Source organism: Contarinia nasturtii, unplaced genomic scaffold (genome assembly GCF_009176525.2).
Source record: "Contarinia nasturtii isolate CC-2019 unplaced genomic scaffold, AAFC_CNas_1.1 Cnas_scaffold_695, whole genome shotgun sequence".
NCBI classification, from domain to species: Eukaryota; Metazoa; Arthropoda; class Insecta; order Diptera; family Cecidomyiidae; genus Contarinia; species Contarinia nasturtii.
In genome coordinates this window covers 4811976-4835494 of record NW_022198046.1, presented here as the reverse complement: position 1 = coordinate 4835494, position 23519 = coordinate 4811976, and the positions used below count along the sequence as shown (strand labels likewise).

The following is a 23519-nucleotide window of genomic DNA, read 5'->3' as shown; positions in this document are numbered from 1 at the left end:
GACGATACATATATCAGTTACTTGGGTTGTGTTTACCCTTCACGCTTTTAGTCGGTAAAATTTGTACATTTCGCATTTCGTTGGCATCAAAAAACCATTTAACGATTTTGGCAACGCAGATACGTTATTTACTTTACACTCGATGGTTTTCTCGCATTTTCCCTTCAGATTGAAATGTGATTCTTCAAATGAAATGCAGACTGTAAATGTAATAAAAAAGAACGAGAATGGGAATCAGTTAGAGAGGAAGAGAGAGAGAGAGAGAGCTGCGAAAGTAGCAACATTAAGTAGAGTAACGATGAGCGTTGTGCAAAGTGGATTTTTTCTTCTTCTTATTTTCTGCATTCGATATCAACGACAACAACATAACATCAAATACACACATACATACAAGAAAAGACGAAATTCTCTCAAATTCTTAATCTGCTTCAAAGTACCGACTCATGCTATAGGCATTTATTTTCATTTTTCAAATGACGGCTTTTCGTATAAATAATTCACATTAAAATGTCATTGGGTAATCCATTGTCACTGTTTCCACATTCACATTTGAAGCAACAGCGCAAAAAACGTGCACACAACGACGACAAATGAAAATGTGGTATTTGTACGATATTACGATTTTGGCTGTCTTTGAATGATTTCCAAATTAATAGCAATGCGATTTGTGGAATTGGAGTTGAATTGCTTAAATCCAATGACAAACTGATTGTCTAAAGATTATCATCATTACCAAAATGATTTATACGATGAATTTCTGGGGTATTACCCCCTCAAAATATGTTACCAGTGTCAAAAAAAAGTAAACATACAAAAAAGAGTAGTGTGATAAACAAGGCAATCCTCTTTAACCGAACCGATTTTGAAGCGACGCAGCTTTTTTTCTCTTCATTGAAATAAAAGTCAAAAATATTTTCGAAAAAGTTTCAATCTTTTTTTTAGTAAGAAAAAAAATAAATAGTACAACTTAAAAATTAAAACTTAGGAATGTTGATGTGTTATCGCTAATTAAAACGTATTATAAATGACAAAGTGCAACATTTGCTGACGAATTTGACGCGGTTATTATAAATTCTACATTATTTATGAATAACATAAACTCGAAGAACGTAATCAAAATGACTGGTTAAAAATGCATCCAACAACGCAAATCAGCCGAATATGGAATGCATGACTATCAATAATTACTATTTAAAACTCTTTAAAAATGCAAGCACATTTAAAAGAACTAACATTTTGTGGGTGGGTGACGTAATGACGACTGGATTGATGTATGCCAAGCAATGGTCTGTAGCCAAAAACTCTTCAAAATACGTTGTATAAACTTGCAAATTGTAAGACGAATGACCGTGTGCTGTATATGTTGTTCCCCATCGGCAATTTGATCATCATTTCTGGAATGTGAATTGCCGTGACTGTGGCTGTGACTGAGATACTTGAATGGGTTGTGAATATGCGGCTGCAGCGGCTGCTGTGAAACAAGGTGGCCAATAATTTATGCCGTTATATGTTTGTATTGGATTGTATGCGATGGGTTGTCCAGACTGAAATGCAGCCGATGGAATGATATTTTTGGGATTATGAACTGTCGATGGGTTTTGAACTGTTTGTGTTTGTGCATATGCCGGCAGAGGAATTGTCGATGGAGTAAAGTTAATTGGAGCATTTTGTGCCGTTGTTGTTGTTGATGATGTCAATTGTGCTGTATTTTCTCTTTGTACATCGTTTACATAGACCAGTCCATTTTCGTTCAGCAAACCGTGTGCAACCGCATTAAAGTATGATCTTCGTTCATTGGCATCGTTCAAATACCAACCGGGCGCTTTTACAACTTTGACGACAACTTTTTCACGTGCATTACCACTTTCACGGTTGCTATACGTTGATGTTATCACCGGTAATGATGAATACGATTGCTGTGCGTTTAATGAACTACCAAAATTGGACGGAACATTTTCAATAGTTGCAACTGTATTGCTTGGCTGATGAACAATTGAAGGTAATGACGATGGTATTGACGGTGCACTGTATTGACGTAATTTTGGTCGATTTACAACACGTGACTCAATGTTATTCTGAATTGATTTTGGATACTCAGTTTGGAGCGGTGGATGGGGAACAACATCAAAATTTACTGGAGGTCGATTCTCAATTTCAGTATAAACGTACGCTTGTTGAGCCACAGGTGCTTGATGTTGCTGTGATGCAGCAATATTTTGTCTGTTGTTGATAAATTGATAGTTGACGGGATCCTTTGCAATATTCACGCTGCCACTTTGTCTACGTACTTCGGTTTCCTGTATGATTTCGAGTGAACCAAAACGAAATTTTCAATAATACGGCGAATTTCAATATTATGAGCGGTTTTGTGTGGGTGTATGTGTGTGTGTGTGTGAGAGAGAGAGAGAGAGAAAGAGAGAGATAGGAAGTGTGCATGCGGTATTTTTTTTTAATAAACTTGAATTAAAAATGGTTCGGTCTTGTTGTATGCTCGTGGTTGATTGTGGTGTATTGCGTCTCGTCGAACAGCTTGATCGGATGTCAGAGATGAGCGTAATGGTTGTTTGTCTTTAAATCTGTCATTTGCACGTGTGTCAACGTTTAATTTTGTCTCAGTGTTACTATTTTTATAAAATTTATTATTTGTTTCGTCTTGAATAGCTAGTTGATTGTTTTTGTAGTTATTTCGTTCGCCAGCAAAATGTCCATAGTTCATTGGACTTTTGCGCTTTCTAACTGACAGTTCAGATTGTACTTGTGAACGATAAACCGGTTGGTTTAAGTCATTATTTTCAAAAAATGATAATTGTAATCCTTTCAAGAATAAATCAGTCGATTGACGGTCTTTCGTTAAATCCGTGTTGCGTTTATCTGTCATAAAATTAATGTTCAACAAACTTGTATTAAATGTGTTCATGTATCATGTGTTCAAGTCAGCTATATAAACATACCATGTGTGCTGGCATGCAGTTCCTTTGAATTGTACTTTGCATGCACTGTTCGTTGTCTATTGTCCGTGTTTCGATAAGCAAGTGTCGAATTTCTTACCTCATGTTGATTGATTGGAACCTGTTTTCATTAGTATGTCATCGATATTGTAATTCAGTATTGTATTCAATGTTTCAGTGGTTTATTATCAATTTGTCTGTGTATGAATGTTTTTCTTGTCTCAAGAAATAAATTTTGGGATGTTTGCTTACCTCCGGATATGTGAACACTTGCTTCGCTGCTGGTGTTGTTGTAGTCGTTGTTCTTGTGTAGCTATAAGATGGTTGCGTTGTATGCGATGGAATGACCGGTGGAATATATGTATTGGGCGATAACGTGGTTGATACACTCGATTGAGTTAACTGTACGGCCTGTTGTTGATACGGCACTGTATGCGTTATTTTAAAGTGGATTTTCTGTGAATTGGACGAAGTTGATTGAGATCGAGTTTGATGACTTATTGCAGTTTGCGTATAAATATTGTCTTTTCCTTCGAACACATTCTTTGTTACATGACTTTGAATTGATTGTAAATGTTTATTCGAAAAATCGCTTTGTTTATTCTGTTCAAATGAATAAATTGGCTTTTCATCACCGCCTGCAGTCGCTTGATTTTGATTTGAAAGTTTATAGAATGATTCACTTCCACCAGAGTTGAGTGTGGTCACTTGTCCGTGCACGGAATGCGACGACACTTGCCCATTTCCGTTGGCTTCTTTTGGTAATTGATTGGTCTGAAAAGGCAAAGATTGTTTAAAAAAAAAAATAATTCGAAATTTTCTTAAGTATTTTTCATAACTTACCAATGTTTGGGTTTGACTGCTTTGAGTATATGCCAATGTACTTTGACTGTTTGGATAGCTGTACGTGCTCTGATAGTTTCGTCTGTATTTTTTCAAAATTCGGAAAATTGCATCCAACAAAGCGGCGTCACCGGAATTCTCGCCAACTGTACCGACCGAACTTTGTTTTGTGTTGTGCATTTTTTGATTTAAAATTTTTACAATTGAATCAGATTCACCTTCAATAATTGTACTCAATTGCTCTTGTGTAAGATCTGGATTTTGTTGTTTTATTAATTCAATGAAAGTAACAAGATCGGCTTCGCCCGAAAATATTGGTATTTGACTTTGTTCTTCGATATGCTGAATCGTTCGCAACAAATCGTTCGCCCCCGATTGTATTTGCTGAACTGGTCTTGATTGCTGAACTGGTCCTGATTGCTGAACTGGTCCTGATTGCTGAACTGGTCTTGATTGCTGAACTGGTCCTGATTGCTGAAATGTTCCTGACTGCTGAACTGGTCCTAATGGTACTGGTCGTGGTGGGACCGGTCGTGGTGGAATTGTTGGAGCAACATATGTAGGTGGTGATGGAGGTGGTGGTGGCAATATGGATGGATCATTTTCCGGTCTTGCGTATGTTTCAACATAGTACTGAATGGCCACCAATAGATCGGCTTCACCACTTTCAATAACATCAAAACCGCTGTAATTCTCTTTTTCACGATTTTCCGTTAAAATGGTTAAAATGGAATCAATGCCACCGCCAATAATTTCATTCAATCGATGTGGCGTTATCTTTGGATTTTGCTGTTCAATTCGCCGAATGAATGGCAACAGATCGGCTTGAGTAAAGTAAATTGGAGCTATGCTTTTCTGTTGAATTTTCCGGATCGTCTCCAAGAGATCATTTTCACCATCAAACACTGGCTCACGCAACGGTGGCAATAATTGATTGTTTTGACGGTATTTTTGAAGAACTTGTTCAATCGAATCCAATAAATCGGCACTAGTAATCGGTTTGTTTCTCTCAACTTTATCGTTTAAAATTCGTAGAATTGAACTAGCTTCGCCACCATTGATTGCATTCAATTGTTTGGCAGAAAAGTCCAAATTTTGCTCTTTAAGTCGCTGAACAAACTCTTGTAAATTTGATTTGGCCGAAAATATAGATTGCTGTTGATTTGGGATTCGTAGTAAAATTCGCATTAATGTTTCTTCCAGCAAATCCGAATCATCTGATTCAACATTTTGATATGTTATTTCAAATGGCGAAACCTGACTAATCGGCTGTGGTGATACTGTCGATATTTCCCTTTCTTGTTCATTAGGTACAATTGTTGAAACTGGTTTAAAATCGTTTATATTTATTCCATTTTCGATTTTGTTTTGATTCCCAATTTTGCTATCGCTTTGTGTATTTGGCACAAAGGCTTGCTGACTTTGAAGCAATGAACCAGTTTTTAGTGATGACTGATTTGAAATTGTATTGTTGCGATGTTTCTGCAAAAGGATTTGGATTGCATCTAACAAGATTGCTTCACCACTTTCAATAAGTTGACCGTTATTTGATTGCCGTCGTTCGTTCAAAATTGATAAAATCGAATCGGCCTCACCGCTGATTATTGCACTTAATTGTTCTCGCGTAAAATCGGGATTCTGTTGTACAATTTGTTCAATGAACGAAACGAGATCGGCTTCGCCTGAAAATATTGCGATTTGACTTTGTTGTTGAATTTGTCTCAAAGCGTCCAACAAATCACTTTCGCCCGACCGAACAGACACAGTTGTTGCAAATTGATTTATTTTGGAGGTATTTTCATTGCGATATTTTTGTAAAATGATTTGAATCGCGTCTAGTAAGATTGCTTCACCACTTTCAACAAGTTGTCCATTATTTTGTTGTCTTTTTTCATTTAAAATTGATAGAATTGAGTCGGCTTCACCACTTATGATAGCACTGAGTTGTTCTCTTGTAAAATCTGGATTCTTTTGCACAATTTCTTCAATGAACGACACCAAATCAGCTTCACCCGAAAATATTGGGATTTGACTTTGTTGTTGAATTCGTTGCAATACACTTTGAAGAAGATTATCTTCGCCAGATTGAACAGCTTGGAAATTCACCTGTGGTTGAAGTGTCACCGGAGACTGAGGAACCACGGTGCTTGCATTTTTATTACGGAATCTTTGTAAAATAATTTCTATTGCCTCTAATAAGATCGCTTCACCACTTTCGATGATTTGTCCATTGTTTTCGGCCCGTTTTTCGTACAAAATTGATAAAATAGAATCGGCTTCACCACTAATTATTGCACTCAATTGTTCTCGTGTAAAATCTAGATTTCTCTGTACAATTTGTTCAATGAACGAAACGAGATCTGCCTCGCCAGAGAATATTGGGATTTGGCTTTTTTGTTGAATTTGCCTCAAAATGTCTAACAAATCACTTTCGCCGGACTGAACTGGCACTGTTGTCAAAAACTGATTGGATTTTGAGCTATTTTCATTGCGATATTTTTGTAAAACGATTTGAATCGCTTCTAATAAAATTGCTTCACCACTTTCAACAAGTTGTCCATTATTTTGTCGCCTTTTTTCATTCAAAATTGATAGAATTGAGTCGGCTTCACCACTAATAATGGCAGCAAGTCTTTCTCTTGAGAAATCTGGATTTTGTTGCACAATTTGTTCGATGAATGAAACCAGATCAGCTTCACCGGAGAATATCGGTATTTGACTTTGTTGTTGGATTCGCCGTAAGGTACTCTCAAGTAAATCACTTTCCCCACTTTGCACAGCTTGTTGTTGCAATTGAGACGGAATCGACACTGTTGATGGCAATTGCGTGACATTTACACTGCGATACTTTTGTAGAATAATTTCTATTGCTTCTAAGAGAATCGCCTCACCACTTTCAATGGCTTGTCCATTGTTTTGTTGCCATTTTTGGTTCAAAATCGATAAAATGGAATCAGCTTCACCACTAATTATCGCATTTAGTCGTTCTCTCGTAAAATCTGGATTTCGACTGACAAGTTGTTCGATGAACGAAACCAGATCAGCTTCTCCGGAGAATATCGGAAATTGGCTTTGCTGAAGAATTCGTTGCAGGGTTTCGAGCAGATCGGCCTCACCGCCAACAGCTGGCGAATCAACGAATTGACCATTTTTCTTGTATTTATTTATGATATTTTGGATTTTTTGCAAAATTTCACTTTCATGCGATTTTATGCCGGATTGATTTTTACTAACGGCATCATTTAAAATGTCCAGTATTGCATCACTTTCGGCTGATAAAATAGCATTCAATTTGTCGGCCGTTAAGTCTGGATTTCTTTGTAAAATTATTTCAATAAACTGTACAAGATCCGCTTCGCCCGATAATATTGGAATTTGATAATCGGGATTTTGTTGTAAAATGCGCTGCAAACCGTCTGCTAAATTTTGTTCGCCCGAACTAACACCGTTCGATTGGACCCGATTTTGGAATGACTGAGATAATGATTGTTTTAATTGTTGTTCTTTTGTTAACGGACGTGCATTAATTAAGGTGATTGCCGCATCCGGTTTAATAATTTTCGATGTATTGATATTAAATTTATTTCCAGCATCGGTGGACAACTCACCCAAACTTGAGATGTAAATGTCTTTTGGATGTTCCAAAAATGTATTCTGTTGAACCGTTTTTGTGGTATCAATTCCAGTTTGTGAATTAATTTCAAAGTCACCTTCTTGTGTGATAACCCGATTACCGAATTCAGAATTGGGTTGTTGTTGTTGTTGGTGATGATGTTGTTCTTGTTGTGGTGGAATGGTCGGTGTTAATTGAGTACCTGCTTGTGTGTTCGAATTCGGCGTTTCATTGCTAAATGTTCCCACTGTCGATGGTGACGTGAAACCATTCGAAACGCTTGATGTTTGCGTAGTTTTTGATGCGAATTGATTTATCGATGGAGTAACTATTGGTCGTTCTGTCGCTAGACTTGTTGACTTCGAGAAATTTGGTAGAAGCGTTGGCCGCCCTTGAGCGCCTTTCAATGGAAAATTCATCATCTCAGTTACAACTGCCATAATATCAGACATGCTTTGCATTTTCATATTGAGTTCAGCATTTTTGCCGTAATGGTTTTCACTTGCACCGCAATCAACATGCTGATACCAATCACATACAAACACTTCCTGGTTGAATAAAGTTCCATTTGGACAAATAAATGCAAATCCTGAAGGGAAAACAGAAAATTAGTATTCAATAAAAAAACAATACAATTGCAAACAAATCAAAACGATCGATCGTCAGTTTCTTTTTCATTGACTTTTCGAAAAATTCTCTTTTGAAAACATCGCACTTTTTGTGGTATGTTTCACTGTTATCGATCGTTTCGATATGTTATTTCCATGTAAATTAAGAGTCGATTGAAAATGAAATACGAATAAATAATGAAATCATTGAACCTTTTCCACTTAATTCTGTATTCGTACAAACTCGAAACACCTGACATCTCGCTTCGACATCCGCATAGTAGCCTGAAAACGAAATAACAACAACACATGAACAAAAGAGCACATCAAATTCAGTATCAAAAATACCACATTGAGCGAAGAGCATAATATTTGCATAAATTATTTGACATGATGTGATCGGTGTTCGAACATTTCACATCTCTATTTTACATGAGTTTTTTTTGTTGTTGCTATTTTCGAATGAGAAACTCGAGACATATTTTTGGTATTTATACAATAACCATTGAATTTATTATTTTATTCAAAAACTTGATTTATATATGGAATACCATTGATCAAATCATCTTATTTTGAAAATCTCATATTGTCTTTGTCTTTGCGCTGCAAATATTTTGGTTATAATGTAATTTGATATTACTAAAACAAATTCCAGTTTAATCTGTAGACAGTATGCAATTTTAGTTCACCGAAATAAAGAAGGAGTTTATTGATTTCTTTAAATGGACTTGAAAAAATCACGTGTTATCATTGAAATGATGTACATTTTCAATTTTGGCCATTTTGTAAAACATTTCAAATGAATCGTTTCACAAGATTGATGGTTGTATTGTCATCGCAATGAAATAATGTATGTTCGAGAAAGAAAAAAAGATAATAAGTCAGTGGGACTTGTTCGATTAGATCGATTAGACCTCCATATTGTTGTGAAGATTAGCACTGTCTTACAAAACGAAATTTTTGCCACACAAATGGTGAAAGTTTCTGTTAGAGATATTGACTTTTGGCCAAAGTTCGAATAATAGATTACTGAAATAATGAATGTACCTGTGGATCGGCTATGGCAAGAGAATGCCGTTTCTGGTGGTGTTCTGAAGATTGGATAATCAACATCTGGTTCGCCTGGAATGCTTTTCCTAAGTTTATCTAGTTGATCGGATGCATTGAGCTGTGAAAGGGCACCGCTAAAACAGATAAAATTTATATTTCATTTGAATTGATGCGAATTTCAAATAGTAAAAATTGTTAATCATGAATAATAAATTGGGTCACATGTCGTCGATGTGATAAATCGTTCAAAAAGCGAAATGACATGATTTTTTTGCGCTTAAAACGACTTTTTCCCCTCAATGCAAATCACTTGAGATTGACATATTGAACAGGTGCTTGTTTTTCTATGCTGAAAATCCATATCACTTCTGCTATTTAATTTTGCATTATGTTTTTTTTTCAAGTAATAACCTCGATGGTCTATGATTAAATTCTGTGTTAGATAACACAGTGTTTACCTCGACTTTTGCGTAACTTCGATTTGAACGTCTTCTTGACCTTGCAAATCATTTATTCCAACGGCATCGAACGGATAATCGAAAAGCGTACGATAGGTTCCTGACGTGGCAGTTCCCTCTAAATTTGCAATAATTAGCAGCGATGACAGCAAAGCTAAACACAAAAAAAGGTACAAATAATATTCAATACTTAAAATATATGGATGACATTCTTGCTGGAAGCTGAATTCAAATGAGTTCAAAAGAAAGGGAAATTTCACGCCCTAATCAGTAATAATCGAATTAATTTTCCAAATTAAAAATAATAATCAACATAATGTGATTTATATGCTTATCTGCTTGGCGACTTGAACATTTGGCGCTACGGAAATTCAAAACCGAATCACCATACATGGAAATTGAAAGCATTGTTGCTCGGTAACCAAATATGATTTGATGGATTTGTGCGATATTACATAAAAAATAGAGATTCGACGAATAAAAGCAAAATGAATAAATTATTATCGAAAAATTGTGGACATTTTTGCATTTGGTTAAAATGAGAGAGTGATATTGAAGCAGCCATAGCAGCTTGACGTGGAGCTACTTCATTTTGATCATACTGACTTTAGAGGTATTGAATGTATGCTATAATAAAAAAAGGTCCCACCAAACATAGCGCATATCGTGTCAAAAATGTGTCTATCGGCAAAATGCAAATCACCTTTTTTCCGGCTAAAATTAATAACGTTCCATTAATTTCAAGAGATAACCCATTGCGATGACGAATGTCGCGGGCGAAATAAAAAAAGAGTATATAGCCACATTCTGGTTTGTGAGACGTGCGTGTAAGCATGAATTAAAATTTATAATTGATGCCAATAGCGTTAACGGATTATATAGTCATATGACATGTGAAAAATTCAAACGAGATTGAAAGTGCATCCATTTGTTATTTGTATGAGTTGAACAACCACAATGGACTGGTCGATTTATCGCTGTTGTCAAGATCGAATGAATCGCAGTTGCAAGTTCCATTTCATCAAATAACTTACGAAAAAGCAACCAAAACAAATTGTTTCACATAATTTGACAATGATATTTAATGAATAAACATTTTGCACTAAAAGCATTTTTTTGTTGAAGATGATATGTTACTTTTTGAGATGGTTAACTTTCGTAAAAATGTCAAAGAAACAACAAGTTTCACTCATAACAATAAAATATCTTATTGATTGAATGAACTTCGCAGACAATTTTATGAGCGATTATCATATTTTTAGCATATTCGCGAAAAAAAAATTTTTGGTCACCAAATGATGATAATGTGCACGAAATCCAAATTTGGCCATTGACTATCTAATAATATTCATGAATCATTGAAGATTTTTGTCTGCACGATAGATGATATCGTAGGAGGATGACACATGAACCAATCTTATCCCGTTTTTTACCTCTAAAGAATATTTTACATCACATTGTATGAGTTAACAGAAACATTTGGCCTCCACATTCGGTGGAAGGCGCGATAAACTGCTTGTCAAAAAAAAAAGTTTAATAATTTATTTATATCCATTTTGTTGCATAAGGAATTGTCTAATCATCTTGAACGTTTGATGTTTCCGTCTTTGAAACAATATGCCTTTTTTCGTCATTCATCGAACTAATATATTTATTTGCTTTCTATCACTTTAATTCACTCTTCCGATATGACCGCTGCCACTCACCGATCGTTATGTGCCTCATCGTACGTTACTTTTTGTTTTCTCCTTCTGTTTTTTTTGTGAATCCTGTTGTTGTCAGCTGCTGGATTCTCCTTGTCTTTATTGAGTTTAATTAATTATAAGCTTCACTGCGTTGAAGTGGGTGTGAACATTTGAACGAACATAAAATACACAAATTCATTTACACTTAAATATCTTAACTAATCACTGATGCGCTGAAGTGACTTGTTTTGACGTTACGGTTACTATTGTTTTGATTAATTGATCACACAAACAAAATGAACATCGACTTATTTTGCCACTTTATTGATTTTAATCAATAATCGGATTTCTGAAACTTAAAATGAGACAGAGAGAGATTCTTTAATAAAATTGATTTATCACAAGCGATCGTCGTCATATAAATTAACCAATGAGCTGTCAATGTATCGATTATGTGATCACAAGAAAAAACTCAGAAGTTCATGGTTAAACTGTCACAGTTGAAATACGAATAACACAAAAAAGATGCTGCGCTAATTTAAATCATCATTTCGTTATGGTTGTGCATTGAATTCCAATGATTTTTTTTGGCATGGCTTGTAATGAAATATCAAATGATTATTACGGATTTGGCTGGAGATGAATGAATGCAAATTCTTTTTCTTTGCCTTTTTTGTGTGAATTTTTTTATCTGTTTTTTTAAGAATACCGAATTATTGTTATGGATGTTTTTTTTGTCAAATAAAAGAACACATAAAATGACGCCAAGATAAATAGCGTAATTTAGCTGCGTCTTTGGCACATCCTGTATCGTGTATTGAATTTCTTTAATTTGGAGATAGACAATAAAGTCGTTCCAGTTGCTATTCTTTTCGAAGCAAATCATTTGTGATGAAATCACACCTAGCAAATGCACCCGCTTAACATGTTTAAAATCAATATGTCCGTAAATGGTGACTTTGCCTTAAAATAGAACCAGAATTTTATCTTATTTGCTTGAGTATTCGTCTCGAATCACGATATAATTTCAATTTTTGCTCAGCTTTACTTAAAATTTATTCACACGATTGAAAAAAGTTTCACCCTTTAATTCGAAGTATAAAAGACACTCATCACTTTTTCAAAGGATTTTCAATAAAAGAAAAATAACTGAAAAATGAACTAGAGTCAAGTAAACAAGCGATAAAGGCGATTGTAAAATGTTGTATGCTTGTTGCGTGTGAACTGTCGAGAAATCAAAAACGAACTGTAACACGCTGGTTCGCAATAAAATAGCTAAGGTGAAAAGACGATGTCTTTTTTATGGTTTTAAATTATTATATATGCTGAGATCGAAATGACTTCGAATTAATTATAGTTGCTGTATGAATTTTTGTTTCTTGTTGCTCCATCCATGGATCATGCTCATCATTCATTTTTACCGAATCAATCGTGTCCACTTAACTTAAAGGCACATTTTAATTAATGAAATCCCCAACGAAAGTAAGATTATTAATTGCCTTCAATAATTGCGCTTGATTATATAATTGGCTTAAGCTGCACGTGTTTATAATGCTGTGCGATTGATTGCCTTTATTCGAGCTCGTGTGTGCGTGTGTGTAACAATTTAACTTTCAATCACTTTCGAATAGTTTGCTTATCAGTTTTCGGTGGAAGAGACGAACAAAGGCGCGTATACACACACACACCTGAACGGCATACACGTGTGTCATGCGATCGAATATGAATCGCCCATTCGGAAATCACTTTAAATGGTATTAGATGGTATATTAATCTTGAATTTTGGTTTGTTAAGTCATTAGTTTAATGTGAAGTGAAAAAACTGCATTAATTTTCAATTAAATTCATCATATTTCGCATCGATAAGCCATCGGAAGCCATAAAATAAAGTAAAGCAAATATGCGAAAATGAAAAACAATATACAATATTATTTTATGTCTTGATTCGATGGAAAAATATAAGCGACATCTTTTTTATCCACATTTTTTTTATCAATTTGGAATTCAAACGATCACCGGACGACCGTAGCATCTAATTTTGGATGAATTCGTATTGTGTTTCATGTGAAAACGAATATAAAAAGACAACGAGACTAGATTGGCAACATGAATATTTATAGACTTTTCGCTGAACGTTTTTGTTGTAGATAAAAAAAAATCGAAATTTCGCCCCCTTACACGGTGAAAATACATAATATGTGTAGTTGTTCATCAAACAAGCTGTTTTCACCGAAAATTAATCCAATTTCGAATTGCAAATTTTTGAATAATTCCACTCCAACCTCAGATATGATTTTTTTTTGTTTTATGATACCGAAGTTTATCGCCGCAAATATGTTGTTTTTTAGCCACACAAATGCGAAAAGCTATCATAAAATTAAACTGTCATAAAAGTTGAAGAGATAACTAGTCGATTGCTAATCAGTATGGTGTTCTTGATATAATGCCCGCATACCATACACGAACATACATCACATTCATGCGATGGAGATGGAAAGGTTTGAATGATGACGTTGTTCAGAGTATCGTATACTGACACTTAAAAAATGAACAAAAATCTTTTTTTGGGCTTTTGAAACGCGTTTCGCGTGTTTATATGATTAGGATAGATTATAATTATGCCGTATATGTTGTTCAGAAAACGAATGAATTTTAGACGAATCACATCAATTCGAATAACCATAAAAACACATCGATGAAGTCAAACGTGTTAAATACATTTTTATGGCGAGAAAAAAAACCCATTGAATTTCACTAAAGAGCTATTTTGATAAATTCAATAAGTCCAGATTGAAGTGTGCTCTGTTCTACGGTCAAAATCATGTTCGAACAATTAATAATATGATCTGATTGATCATTGTTTAATCTCTTCATTTGATATCACAGTTTACTTCCAATCGATATGTGTGTGATTTTAATCATTGACTTGTTCTTTTGTTCCGATTTTTTTCGCGTCGCAATTAAATATGCAAAAAATGATTATTTTAATTTTAGGTGCTATATCCGGTTGAAAGCCACATAAATATGGATAACAACAACAACAAACGAGAGAAAAAAAACTTCGAGGATATATTTTAAGTGGACATATATTTAAATTGAACTAATTTTATGCGAAAAAAAATCATCGAAACATTTAAATCATATGCACACGCGCAAACTTTTCCCTCCCCCTTGAAAATGTTGGTCAAATAGAAGAATGCAAGATAACAAAACACAGTCATTTGCACCACACTAAAACTGGTTCGAAAATCAATTTATAACCAGATCATTGACACGAAAAAACGGAAGAAGAAAAAAAATTTACGATTATTTCGACTAGAAAAAAAATCCGGTAATGATTAAAAATGCACTCAAATTCAACTAAATTCACAAGAATCACTAAAATCCAAAGCGTATCCGTTGATTCTCGCTTGTATAAGCTTGAATTTTTAAACCGAATAAATAAGCATCATTTATCAGATCAATATCTAGACAGTACATTGGCTCTCGATCCTTCACCGTAATACGAATCAAACACTGTTCAAGCAATGGCACAGAAAAAAAAAATCACATTCACACTGTGAACGTGTGTATTAAGCTCATAAGCGCAAAATTTAAACTGAATTGCCACAAAAATTGCGAGTTGAAAGATCATGATTGGATCGAAAAATTCAAAAACTATCATATATGGCACATTCAATGTATTTATCATACAAACAACGCTTCACCATTTACGGATATTATGCCAATATTATACAAATGACGAAATCACCGAAAAAATTATACATTTTCACACAACCATGATATGGTCGTATATTCAATCGTGTATCTCTGTTCTTCTTCTTCTTCTTTTTATTTTGATTTTATTTATGTATGGTATATGGCAATAATAATGCGGTATGCAGTGTGTATCTCACACATATCACCCAGAGAGTTGAACTCTCACGCTCGATAAATATACATACGGAATCAAAATGCAAATATACACATCATATACTTGAAAGATGACCACCTCCATGCTACACTGTGTCGTCTCGTCGCGCACCAAAAAAAATCATATTCGCCTTTTGGTGTTTGACCATGCCATCTCATTCGCACCGCTTTGGTGGTTCGGCGAGCGAATGGAATATATTAAAACACAGAGAGACGGTGATGCCGAAACCGTGCGGTAAAGACAGAAAAACATCAACAATGTATAAAAAGTAGCGTCTTCTTGTGTAATCCGAATGAATTATGTGCCACTCTCATTGATGAAATTAAAAGTAGATGATATTCAATACAAGCATAACATGATACTACATTGAATAAAAAAATTTCTTGTAAGAATCACACACGCAATCGCAGTTAAATATCATTCGAACGGGATTGAGGCGAAAGAAGTACACAAAAATTCGCGATCTTGAACCTGTTCTTTGCACGAACTTTCAGTTGTTAAAAGATTCTTTTTTCGACGATGGTGTTCGGTTGATTGTAGATAAGATTGGTTAACGTAAAAGCCACATGACACACTGTATTTTACCGAATTTTAATCATTTTCATATCTTTTTTGGCTTTTTTTTTTGGTTTCGGTTGAATTGACAAAATGATACCAAATAAATGTAGATGAGTAATCGCTCCATTAGTATCTTCGAATATATCAAATCGAAAAAGTAGCTTTGCTCATCAATTGGTCGTATTCAATTTCGATCTTTAATCCCTGTTTTTGTAGGCCTTAACATCCTAAAGCGTATATTTGTTTGCTACTTATTGAAAACAACTTGAATATTGGGACAGCACCTTACACCAAAAAATTGTGCATTATGTTTGAAGGTTATCCGTTTTTTGTGGCTAGAAATCATATGGCTTTGATTCGTGATCCAAAACAAATCACATGAATAATAATAGGAATCCTCTTCAAAATGAGAAGCAAAAAAAATTTGCCAAATATTTTTGCACGTTCGATAGACTGCCCATTGAAAACAGTAAGAGGGAAGTCAACCATCTTAATTAGCAGTGAAACTGATAATATTATTCATGAAATCTGTATAAAATAGCATAAAATTTGATTTATAATTCGGATTAAATCGTCATCATTTCACATCTTCGGCTTAACGACAAACCGAAATGTGTGCGTGTGATATTGATGGAATTACATTACAACAGCGTAACCTTTTGATAATCTTATCAAAATGTATTTTGGTGCTTTTATTTAATGTAAATATTGAACAAAAAAGATGACCAAGACAAAAAAATCTTAAAACAAACACATAATCTAGGTATTTTTTCAATAAACTCTTGTAAAAGTTTTACATCAAAGACTTTGGCGACGGTAAATCATCACAAAAATTTCACACGAATTTCATGCCACGACGATTAATCTGACTTTTTGTCTATTAACTCCCAAGACGTCTTGTCTCCAAGATTCCATCCAATTTTCAGTTATAAAATCATGCTTTCAAACAATCGAAGATCTTCCGTCGAATTAATGTTGATTTTGACTAATGATTTCGCGAAACAAAACGATAAAAACTATTCAATGGAAAGCATCATCAAATGTTAATCAAAGATGAGACAGAGATTATAGTTTTTAAGATATCACACAATAGACAATAAAAATTTGTGCAAATAAAACGTTTAACTTGATTGAGTTCATAAAATGAAACTATCAACACATTTTGCATCTATTTGAGATTGACACAAGTTGAGAATCATGTTTCACATGAACTATGAAACTAGCTGTACAGTAGCAGTACGTTGTTTTCTGTCATTTTTTATTAAATCACCATCTGACATTCATTTAATTGCATGAATATCGTTTGGTGAAAAGGTTAATGCATTCCACTCGATTCTGTTTAATTTCGTTTTTTCCTATATTTAACAGCTCTTCAACATTGAGTTGCTGGAAACATATAATTTTTCGTTTATCAAATTGCCAAAATTCATATTTTTACTACATGCATTTCATGTTGAAAAGAATGATTACGAAAAAAATTGCTTCAACGTCAATCTAAATGTTTGTTTGTTTAATAAAGTTTGCATTATCTTTTTGAAACTAATAGACATTCACATCTTTGGCAATTTTACCTACAAAAATTGGACCTATGGAAATCTGGATGAATGGATCGTGCATATTCTCTGTGATAGAAAGGTCAAAATTACCTGCTTTAAAATTGAAAAGGAAAATCAATTGCCTCAAAGCATTGACCATTCTTTATTTCTTGAACCCTTGGGGAACAATTTCATTAAATTTTCAATTGTGTACACTGCAATATAGGTTCTGTGTATTTAGGCGTACGATATAATTTTTTTCAAATGGCCGAAAATAAACGAAAATCTAATTGTCCCCTCGGAAATTGCTCTCTCAATTGAATCAAGTCGACAAATTAAATCAATTTATAAACAAGACTAAATTTTTGCGGTAACTTTTCAATCGGAGTTAGATGCAGATGTTTGTTTTTTTAAGAGAAAAAAACGTAAACTAATCCCTTTAAATACATTTAAATGTTTTTGGGGTATTTCGTCTGCAAATATGGCCGTCAAATGTAGTGCCACGAGTAAATGCAAATCGAAAATAAAAATGATAAAATTAACCTCAAGCGTTCACTTAAATGGAGGTTGTGCATGTATTTCTATCCACAAAATATAAATGAGTTCATTAAATCGAGCTTGAAAGGCTTTTATTTTCTTCATCTCGATTATTCGAGATTCGTAAATTGACTTTTGGTTTGCTTTTTGTTAGAATGTCAGCGATACTGAAAATGTATTCCTTTTATATTTTGTGCTGTGCATTCATTCTTGTTGTATGGGTTTGTGCTTCCATTTGATTTGCTAGGGGTTTTTGTTTGTGGTTATGGTTGCTTTTTGAGCTTTATGCCATTAAAAAAGGCTTATGGGCGAAACCGAAAATGCTAATGTGTTCTTGGTTTTTTTCAAAACATATAGCTGACATACGCTCTCATTCTAAGAGATCGTTTCAAATGGCGTATGTTTTCTTTCTCTCTTTTTTCCCGACTAAAATACACTCTTTTTTCCCGTCGCTATTTTCCATCACTTGCATAATAGCCATGCATTTAGAAACGCTTATGGATTCGTCGCAGTTTTATTCATCTGAAGCATTTTGTGTCAGTCGTTCGCTTTAACAAAATTAATATGGGTTGAATTGTAAGAGAAACCACAATAAAGTGAAAAACGAATGAACAATAAAAGAAAGAGCGTTTAAGATGTATGCGTTTAAGGAGGATATGCTTCTTTGCGTGTGTATCGTATAAAAGATGGCACATTCAAAAATGAAGAACGATGGTTTTACGAAATGAGCCACTTTGATGACTTTAATCTACGAAAGTAATGAGCCGCACATAGTCTTGATGGCAATGAGTAGGGCAATTCGCTGTCCTCTTAGATGCTAAAAATGACTTACCGTTTTTCATTCGCTACTTTATATGGTTAGCTTTGTGGCATTTTTGCCGGCTGTTGAGTGGTCAACCTTTATCGTTGCGTGATCGTATCTTGAATCACCCACATTTTGGTAGCGCACAAAAAAACATGGAATGAAAGCAGAAAACGACCAAGCAAGAGAAAAAAAAACAATTTTCATTTCTGTTTATGACGTTGATTTATTCATTATACAGTGGAGCATAGTGTTACACTAGCTAGTTTTCTGTGTGCTGGAAAAAAAGTGGTTATTTAGAAGTTCGTCGTTTGAACGTATACAATGCACATAGTTTGTTGGTTCTGCGTCATTTCTTTCTCTATTCTCACTTTGTTTTTCATTTTCGCAAAAAATTGCTTGCGAACAGGTAAAACTCATTCGGGACTGGCATGGCAGAAAACACATTTTGCAGAGAACAAGAAAAAAACAGGCCACTCCAATAAATCACACAAATTTATGGACAATTTTCAGTTGAACTCATTCAGATCTTGCGATGCGATTTTTTTTTCGCGCGCGAGTCATAGACTTTTGGTACTTGGCATTATGCATCCCTTCATCTAAACCATACTCGAATACAAGTGCGATATGCATTTTTTTCTCATCAACCAAAAACTAATTTTCAAATGCACCGCGCACACAATACACAATCTACTTAGTCTATTGGTCGGCGAAAAAAGATGCAAACATACAGAATTTAAATAGAATTCGTCGGGTTGTTTATTCAAATTAACTCATTTTTTTTTTGCTCTATCTACATTCGCATGCAAATATGAAGTGATCATAATTCGTTGCTAAAATATTGCTGCAGTATCTTCGTACAAAGCAAACAATATGCCAACGAAACGAGGAACACTGTGAATGCATGCTTCAGAGGCAATTATTTAGTGCGTGAATCTGCAAATGAAAAATGAATCCTTGCATCATTCAGGTGAATTGTTCAAAATGAGAGTATTTTGTGACAATCACTGCAATACAAACCATCAACAAACGATGCAATTCCCGCGTTGGTCATTCCATTCGCACATTATAGTTGGTGATATAGCGCAAAAGTTTGTGATTAGATTAAGCAGAGTAATGGTGACAAACCACATGGATATTGCGTTAGAAGTACTCTCTTGAAAAGTAATTAAAGTGCAATTGAATAGATTGAAAGCGGCGGAAATGGCATTTTTTTTTCAATTGATACAAATAAAGGAAATTACAGATTGCTTTGAAATTGACCGGTTAAAATGGAGTTAATCTCGCATGAATCGAAACAGAAATAATCACGTGAACCTCAACAGAAGTTTAAAGCGCCAAAATGGATGCTTTTTTCAGCAAATACTCGTAACATCTTTTCAAATTGATGCAATGAAAATATACTGCAGTTTTTTTATTGTTTCTCTTTCTTTTCTATTTCTACTATTATTTTTTTCTTCAAAAGAATGAAAAGGCAATTCTTTGATATATATTTTTGTGGCATTTGTGTCCGCCATACGAGTAAATGAAACATTTTTCTTTCAAAGCATGTGAATGACATTTAATCTTTTTAATGGTACTCCCGTTGCAGATATATATTGCCACGTTCATTTCTTTGATTTTCTCCGTATTCCCCGAACAATTTTCACTTTTTTCCCACTCAAATACATATATATTTATTATGGATAAGAACAGAGCAATGGACATGCTGTCCTTCTCATTCTGTGCAATACATTATTCGGAAAATGTCAAGCTGAAATCTATTTTCATAGTCTTGCTTTCTGCTATACATTATTTATGTTTGATGTTTTTTGTTTGTTATTCACATTGAAAATGCAACACATTTTTTTCCACTATTTAAAACGGCTTTTTGTTGAATTAAATTCAACTACTTTCACTACTAAACGAGATGTTACTGTTCTATAGCTGTTTGTTTGACATGTAATTTGTGGTCCGCATTTATTTTTACAAATTGCTCCAGCTGACACATAAAGAGAAACCCCAATGGAGGGAGCACCGCCAGAGAAAGCGAACAAAACAACAACAACAAGATGGGGTACTTGTCGTCTATAGAAAGTCGACTGAAGCCGTGAATGAATTGATTTTCTATGCTGTTACATTAACAAGGAGCAAAAAAATTGCAATTAAAGTGAAAAACCATCAACGAAACACTTATTCTTTATCACCTTTTTTTTGTTTTTTTTAAAAAGAGAAATTTAATGGGATGTCACATCCATTTTCTCGTTCACAATTTCCTCACATTTGCGCAAAGAGGTAATTTTATACTGATATAGGAATTAAATTGTGGAAGTCCAACTTGGAACTAAAACCCAAGGTTGTGTTTCAATATTATAGTTTATATTATTTAAAAATCGAGAAATGTTTGAAGTTGTTTGTTTGGAAAAAGAAATGAAACTGTTGCGTCCCTGTCAAAAACACAAATAAACGGTACTTTTTTTCACCATCCATGTATTATATAGAAATTTTTTCGTATACAAATTGATGAAGTACATTCATCATCGTTGTCACCGGTTCGATTTTATTTGGTTCATAAACTTACTCGAAAAATGTATATAGATATGATGATGGCCATGTTATGGCGCCTCAATAAATTTAATTTGAAATAAATCATTCACACCATTCATATTTTCATTCTCTTTGTTTGTTTAAACTGTTTTAGGCATTAAATCACGCTGCGAATACGAGAAATAAAACCTGTTTTTGGTGCCATCGTTACAAACTAAAACCATAAACAAATTGTATGTATTTCATAACTAAAATTGAATTCCATTCGAATAACTATGACTCTATTGTTTCTTTGGTGAATAGTACATTTTAATATCTTTTTTATGACTTTTTTGCATATTTCAAATCAAATATCGATATTTGTATTCAAACGAAATATTAAAAAAACAAAACAAAAGACTTGTTGTACAAAAAAAGCGACTGCATTTGAATAGAGAACATTGATTCACCCACATTTTATGTGATTTTTTCAATTCAACCCAAAATTTATTGCTTTGAATGAAACAAAGAAACCCCAATATGTTTGTTTTACAGCCGAAGGCATTTGGTTCCTTTGAACATATTGGAAATAGGAAAATAAATGTTAAAGGCAGCCTTATGGAGGATTAGACCAAGATTTATATGGACAAAAATCTTTTACACTACCTCTTTCAAAGATATCACATACTTTCAATTGGGTTGATTTGTCAATTGAAACTCTTGGTATTATTTTACCCTTTTGACTTTGGTTTTGCAATGGTTAAAGTATATGAATGATTAAGAACATAGTTTTGAAAAATGTCGTATAAAAATATCATTTTCTATCTAGTTCTTGAAGTTCGTTCAAAGTATCAGTGTATATTATAAAATGTCTTCACTTTGTTGTCGATTAAACTGAGTGCAAAGTAAAAAAGAAAGTTTAACTTTTTGGTTCTTGACAAGCAATTTGATCTATGAAAGCGATACATTCAATATATGAGCATTTAAAGCGTGCAACACATGGACCCTTTTATTCGAAATAATAATAATCTGAAATGGACGAAGAAGCGAGGACACGAGGATCTTGAGATCTACTTCTTTTCATTTTATTTCATTCAATAAAATTTGCACATAAATATGACGGGAAGTTTTATTGTATGCGAAGACAAAAGCGAACGGAAAACGCCAAACAAAAAGTGAAAAACACTATAGTATAAAAGGCAATATGGTCGGGAATAACCTGAAAAACAAGAGAAAAACGAAATAATGACACAAAACATGTTCCCTTATAATCTATCCTTTTCTCGTCTCCAGATAGTTTATAGCTTGATTGTTGGCTTTTTGTTCGCTTCTATTATTTCCATCAAATCGGTGTTTGTGTGTGTGCGCGCGTCGCCACGTTGCCATTGGGCGCATGAAACATATTTTATTGTTACGAGGCATGACGTACGAATATCTGGCATCCCTCTCAAGCTGTCATTAAAGTTGGCACCAAAGCGACAAATACAACACGGCCGCACACTGACTCTCTTTCACTCTAATCGCTTCCATTCTTTTACTTGGCCTTTGTTTTTATTTGGCCTGTGCAACATACACAAACAGTTTAATGTGAAATGTGTGTGTGTATGCATTTTTATCACCATCAAAATGAAACACACGTATTAAGAAGATTAATTCTTTTTTATGGATGGCTGAAACAATGGCTTGTCTCAAGCTCTCGCAACATCATACACCATTTGATACATTTATAATATAAATTGTTTTCGTCTGTTTTTCATTTGCGCACCCATTTACTCTTCAAACCCGAGGTGGGCACCATGCGACTCGTTCCAATGCCATCATATGAAATATGCCAACGATTTTCTATCGCGATGACACTATTCGGCTTCTTTCTTTTGTCGACCATACTTATCTTTGACGAACATTTTACATGGCCGCCTCAATGTTTTGCTATATGTATAAAGCGGCGATTTCTTTCTATTTTTTTTTTTCTTCAATTTAATTCGAATAATTGTTGTCCTGCGTTTTTGCTTCCAGATCAACATAATTTACAACAATAAAAACCGTTACTCGTGGCGAATTTTAATGAATATTATAGACGAAAAAGACAAATATTTAAATTAAAACCGTTTTTATGCCGATTATATTGCGACGATGTGGCGTTTGCCAACGTTTGTCATGCTGATAGTTGATGTTAAGTAATAATTCATGAAGAAGTGAATCTGCTACAAATGCGAGAGAAAATACATGGTTCAATATAAATGTGCATAATTTAGAGGTTAGATCAACTTGAAATTGCAAAACAAATACAGAACGGAAATGGCTTCTTGACTGCCAGAAAACAGCGACTTTTCGTCGGCTTTTCTACAGCAACTTAATACTTTCTGCTTATTCACTGCGAAATTTATCTATGCCATGGCGGGAAAAAAATGTCTTGGCATTTTCTTTTGCTCTAAATTTCATTTGTTCGTAATATTATGTTCGG

The 23519-nt window shown here is 34.2% G+C and overlaps 1 protein-coding gene across 6 annotated transcripts; it reads right to left on the bottom strand.

Moving 5' to 3' along the window:
- Positions 1 to 987: 987 nt before the first annotated feature.
- LOC116340977 lies at positions 988 to 14785 on the bottom strand. 6 transcript variants are annotated; one of them, XM_031767771.1, is made up of 9 exons: positions 14684 to 14785; positions 11227 to 11554; positions 9521 to 9674; positions 9060 to 9196; positions 8226 to 8297; positions 3792 to 7993; positions 3201 to 3722; positions 3049 to 3069; positions 988 to 2297 (listed from the first exon to the last, which is right to left on the bottom strand). In XM_031767771.1, exons 2-9 carry the CDS (start codon positions 11243 to 11245, stop codon positions 1389 to 1391), a joined length of 6036 nt encoding a protein of 2011 aa, XP_031623631.1. In that variant the 5' UTR covers positions 11246 to 11554; positions 14684 to 14785; the 3' UTR covers positions 988 to 1388. The 6 variants fall into 6 exon arrangements, with proteins under 6 accessions (XP_031623631.1, XP_031623630.1, XP_031623632.1 ...); XM_031767770.1 differs by having other exon boundaries at positions 11227 to 11560; positions 14684 to 14783; XM_031767772.1 differs by lacking the exon at positions 14684 to 14785 and adding an exon at positions 12289 to 12456 and having other exon boundaries at positions 11227 to 11560.
- Positions 14786 to 23519: the final 8734 nt, after the last annotated feature.

What these genes read in the sequence shown, in the direction of transcription:
- LOC116340977 (XM_031767771.1), bottom strand. An exon ending in TACAGAATTAAGTGGAAAAG is followed by an intron (nt 7,994 to 8,225) that starts GTTCAATGATTT and finishes TTTTCCCTTCAG; the next exon opens with GATTTGCATTTATTTGTCCA. An exon ending in AAGTGTTCACATATCCGGAG is followed by an intron (nt 3,070 to 3,200) that starts GTAAGCAAACAT and finishes TAATGAAAACAG; the next exon opens with GTTCCAATCAATCAACATGA.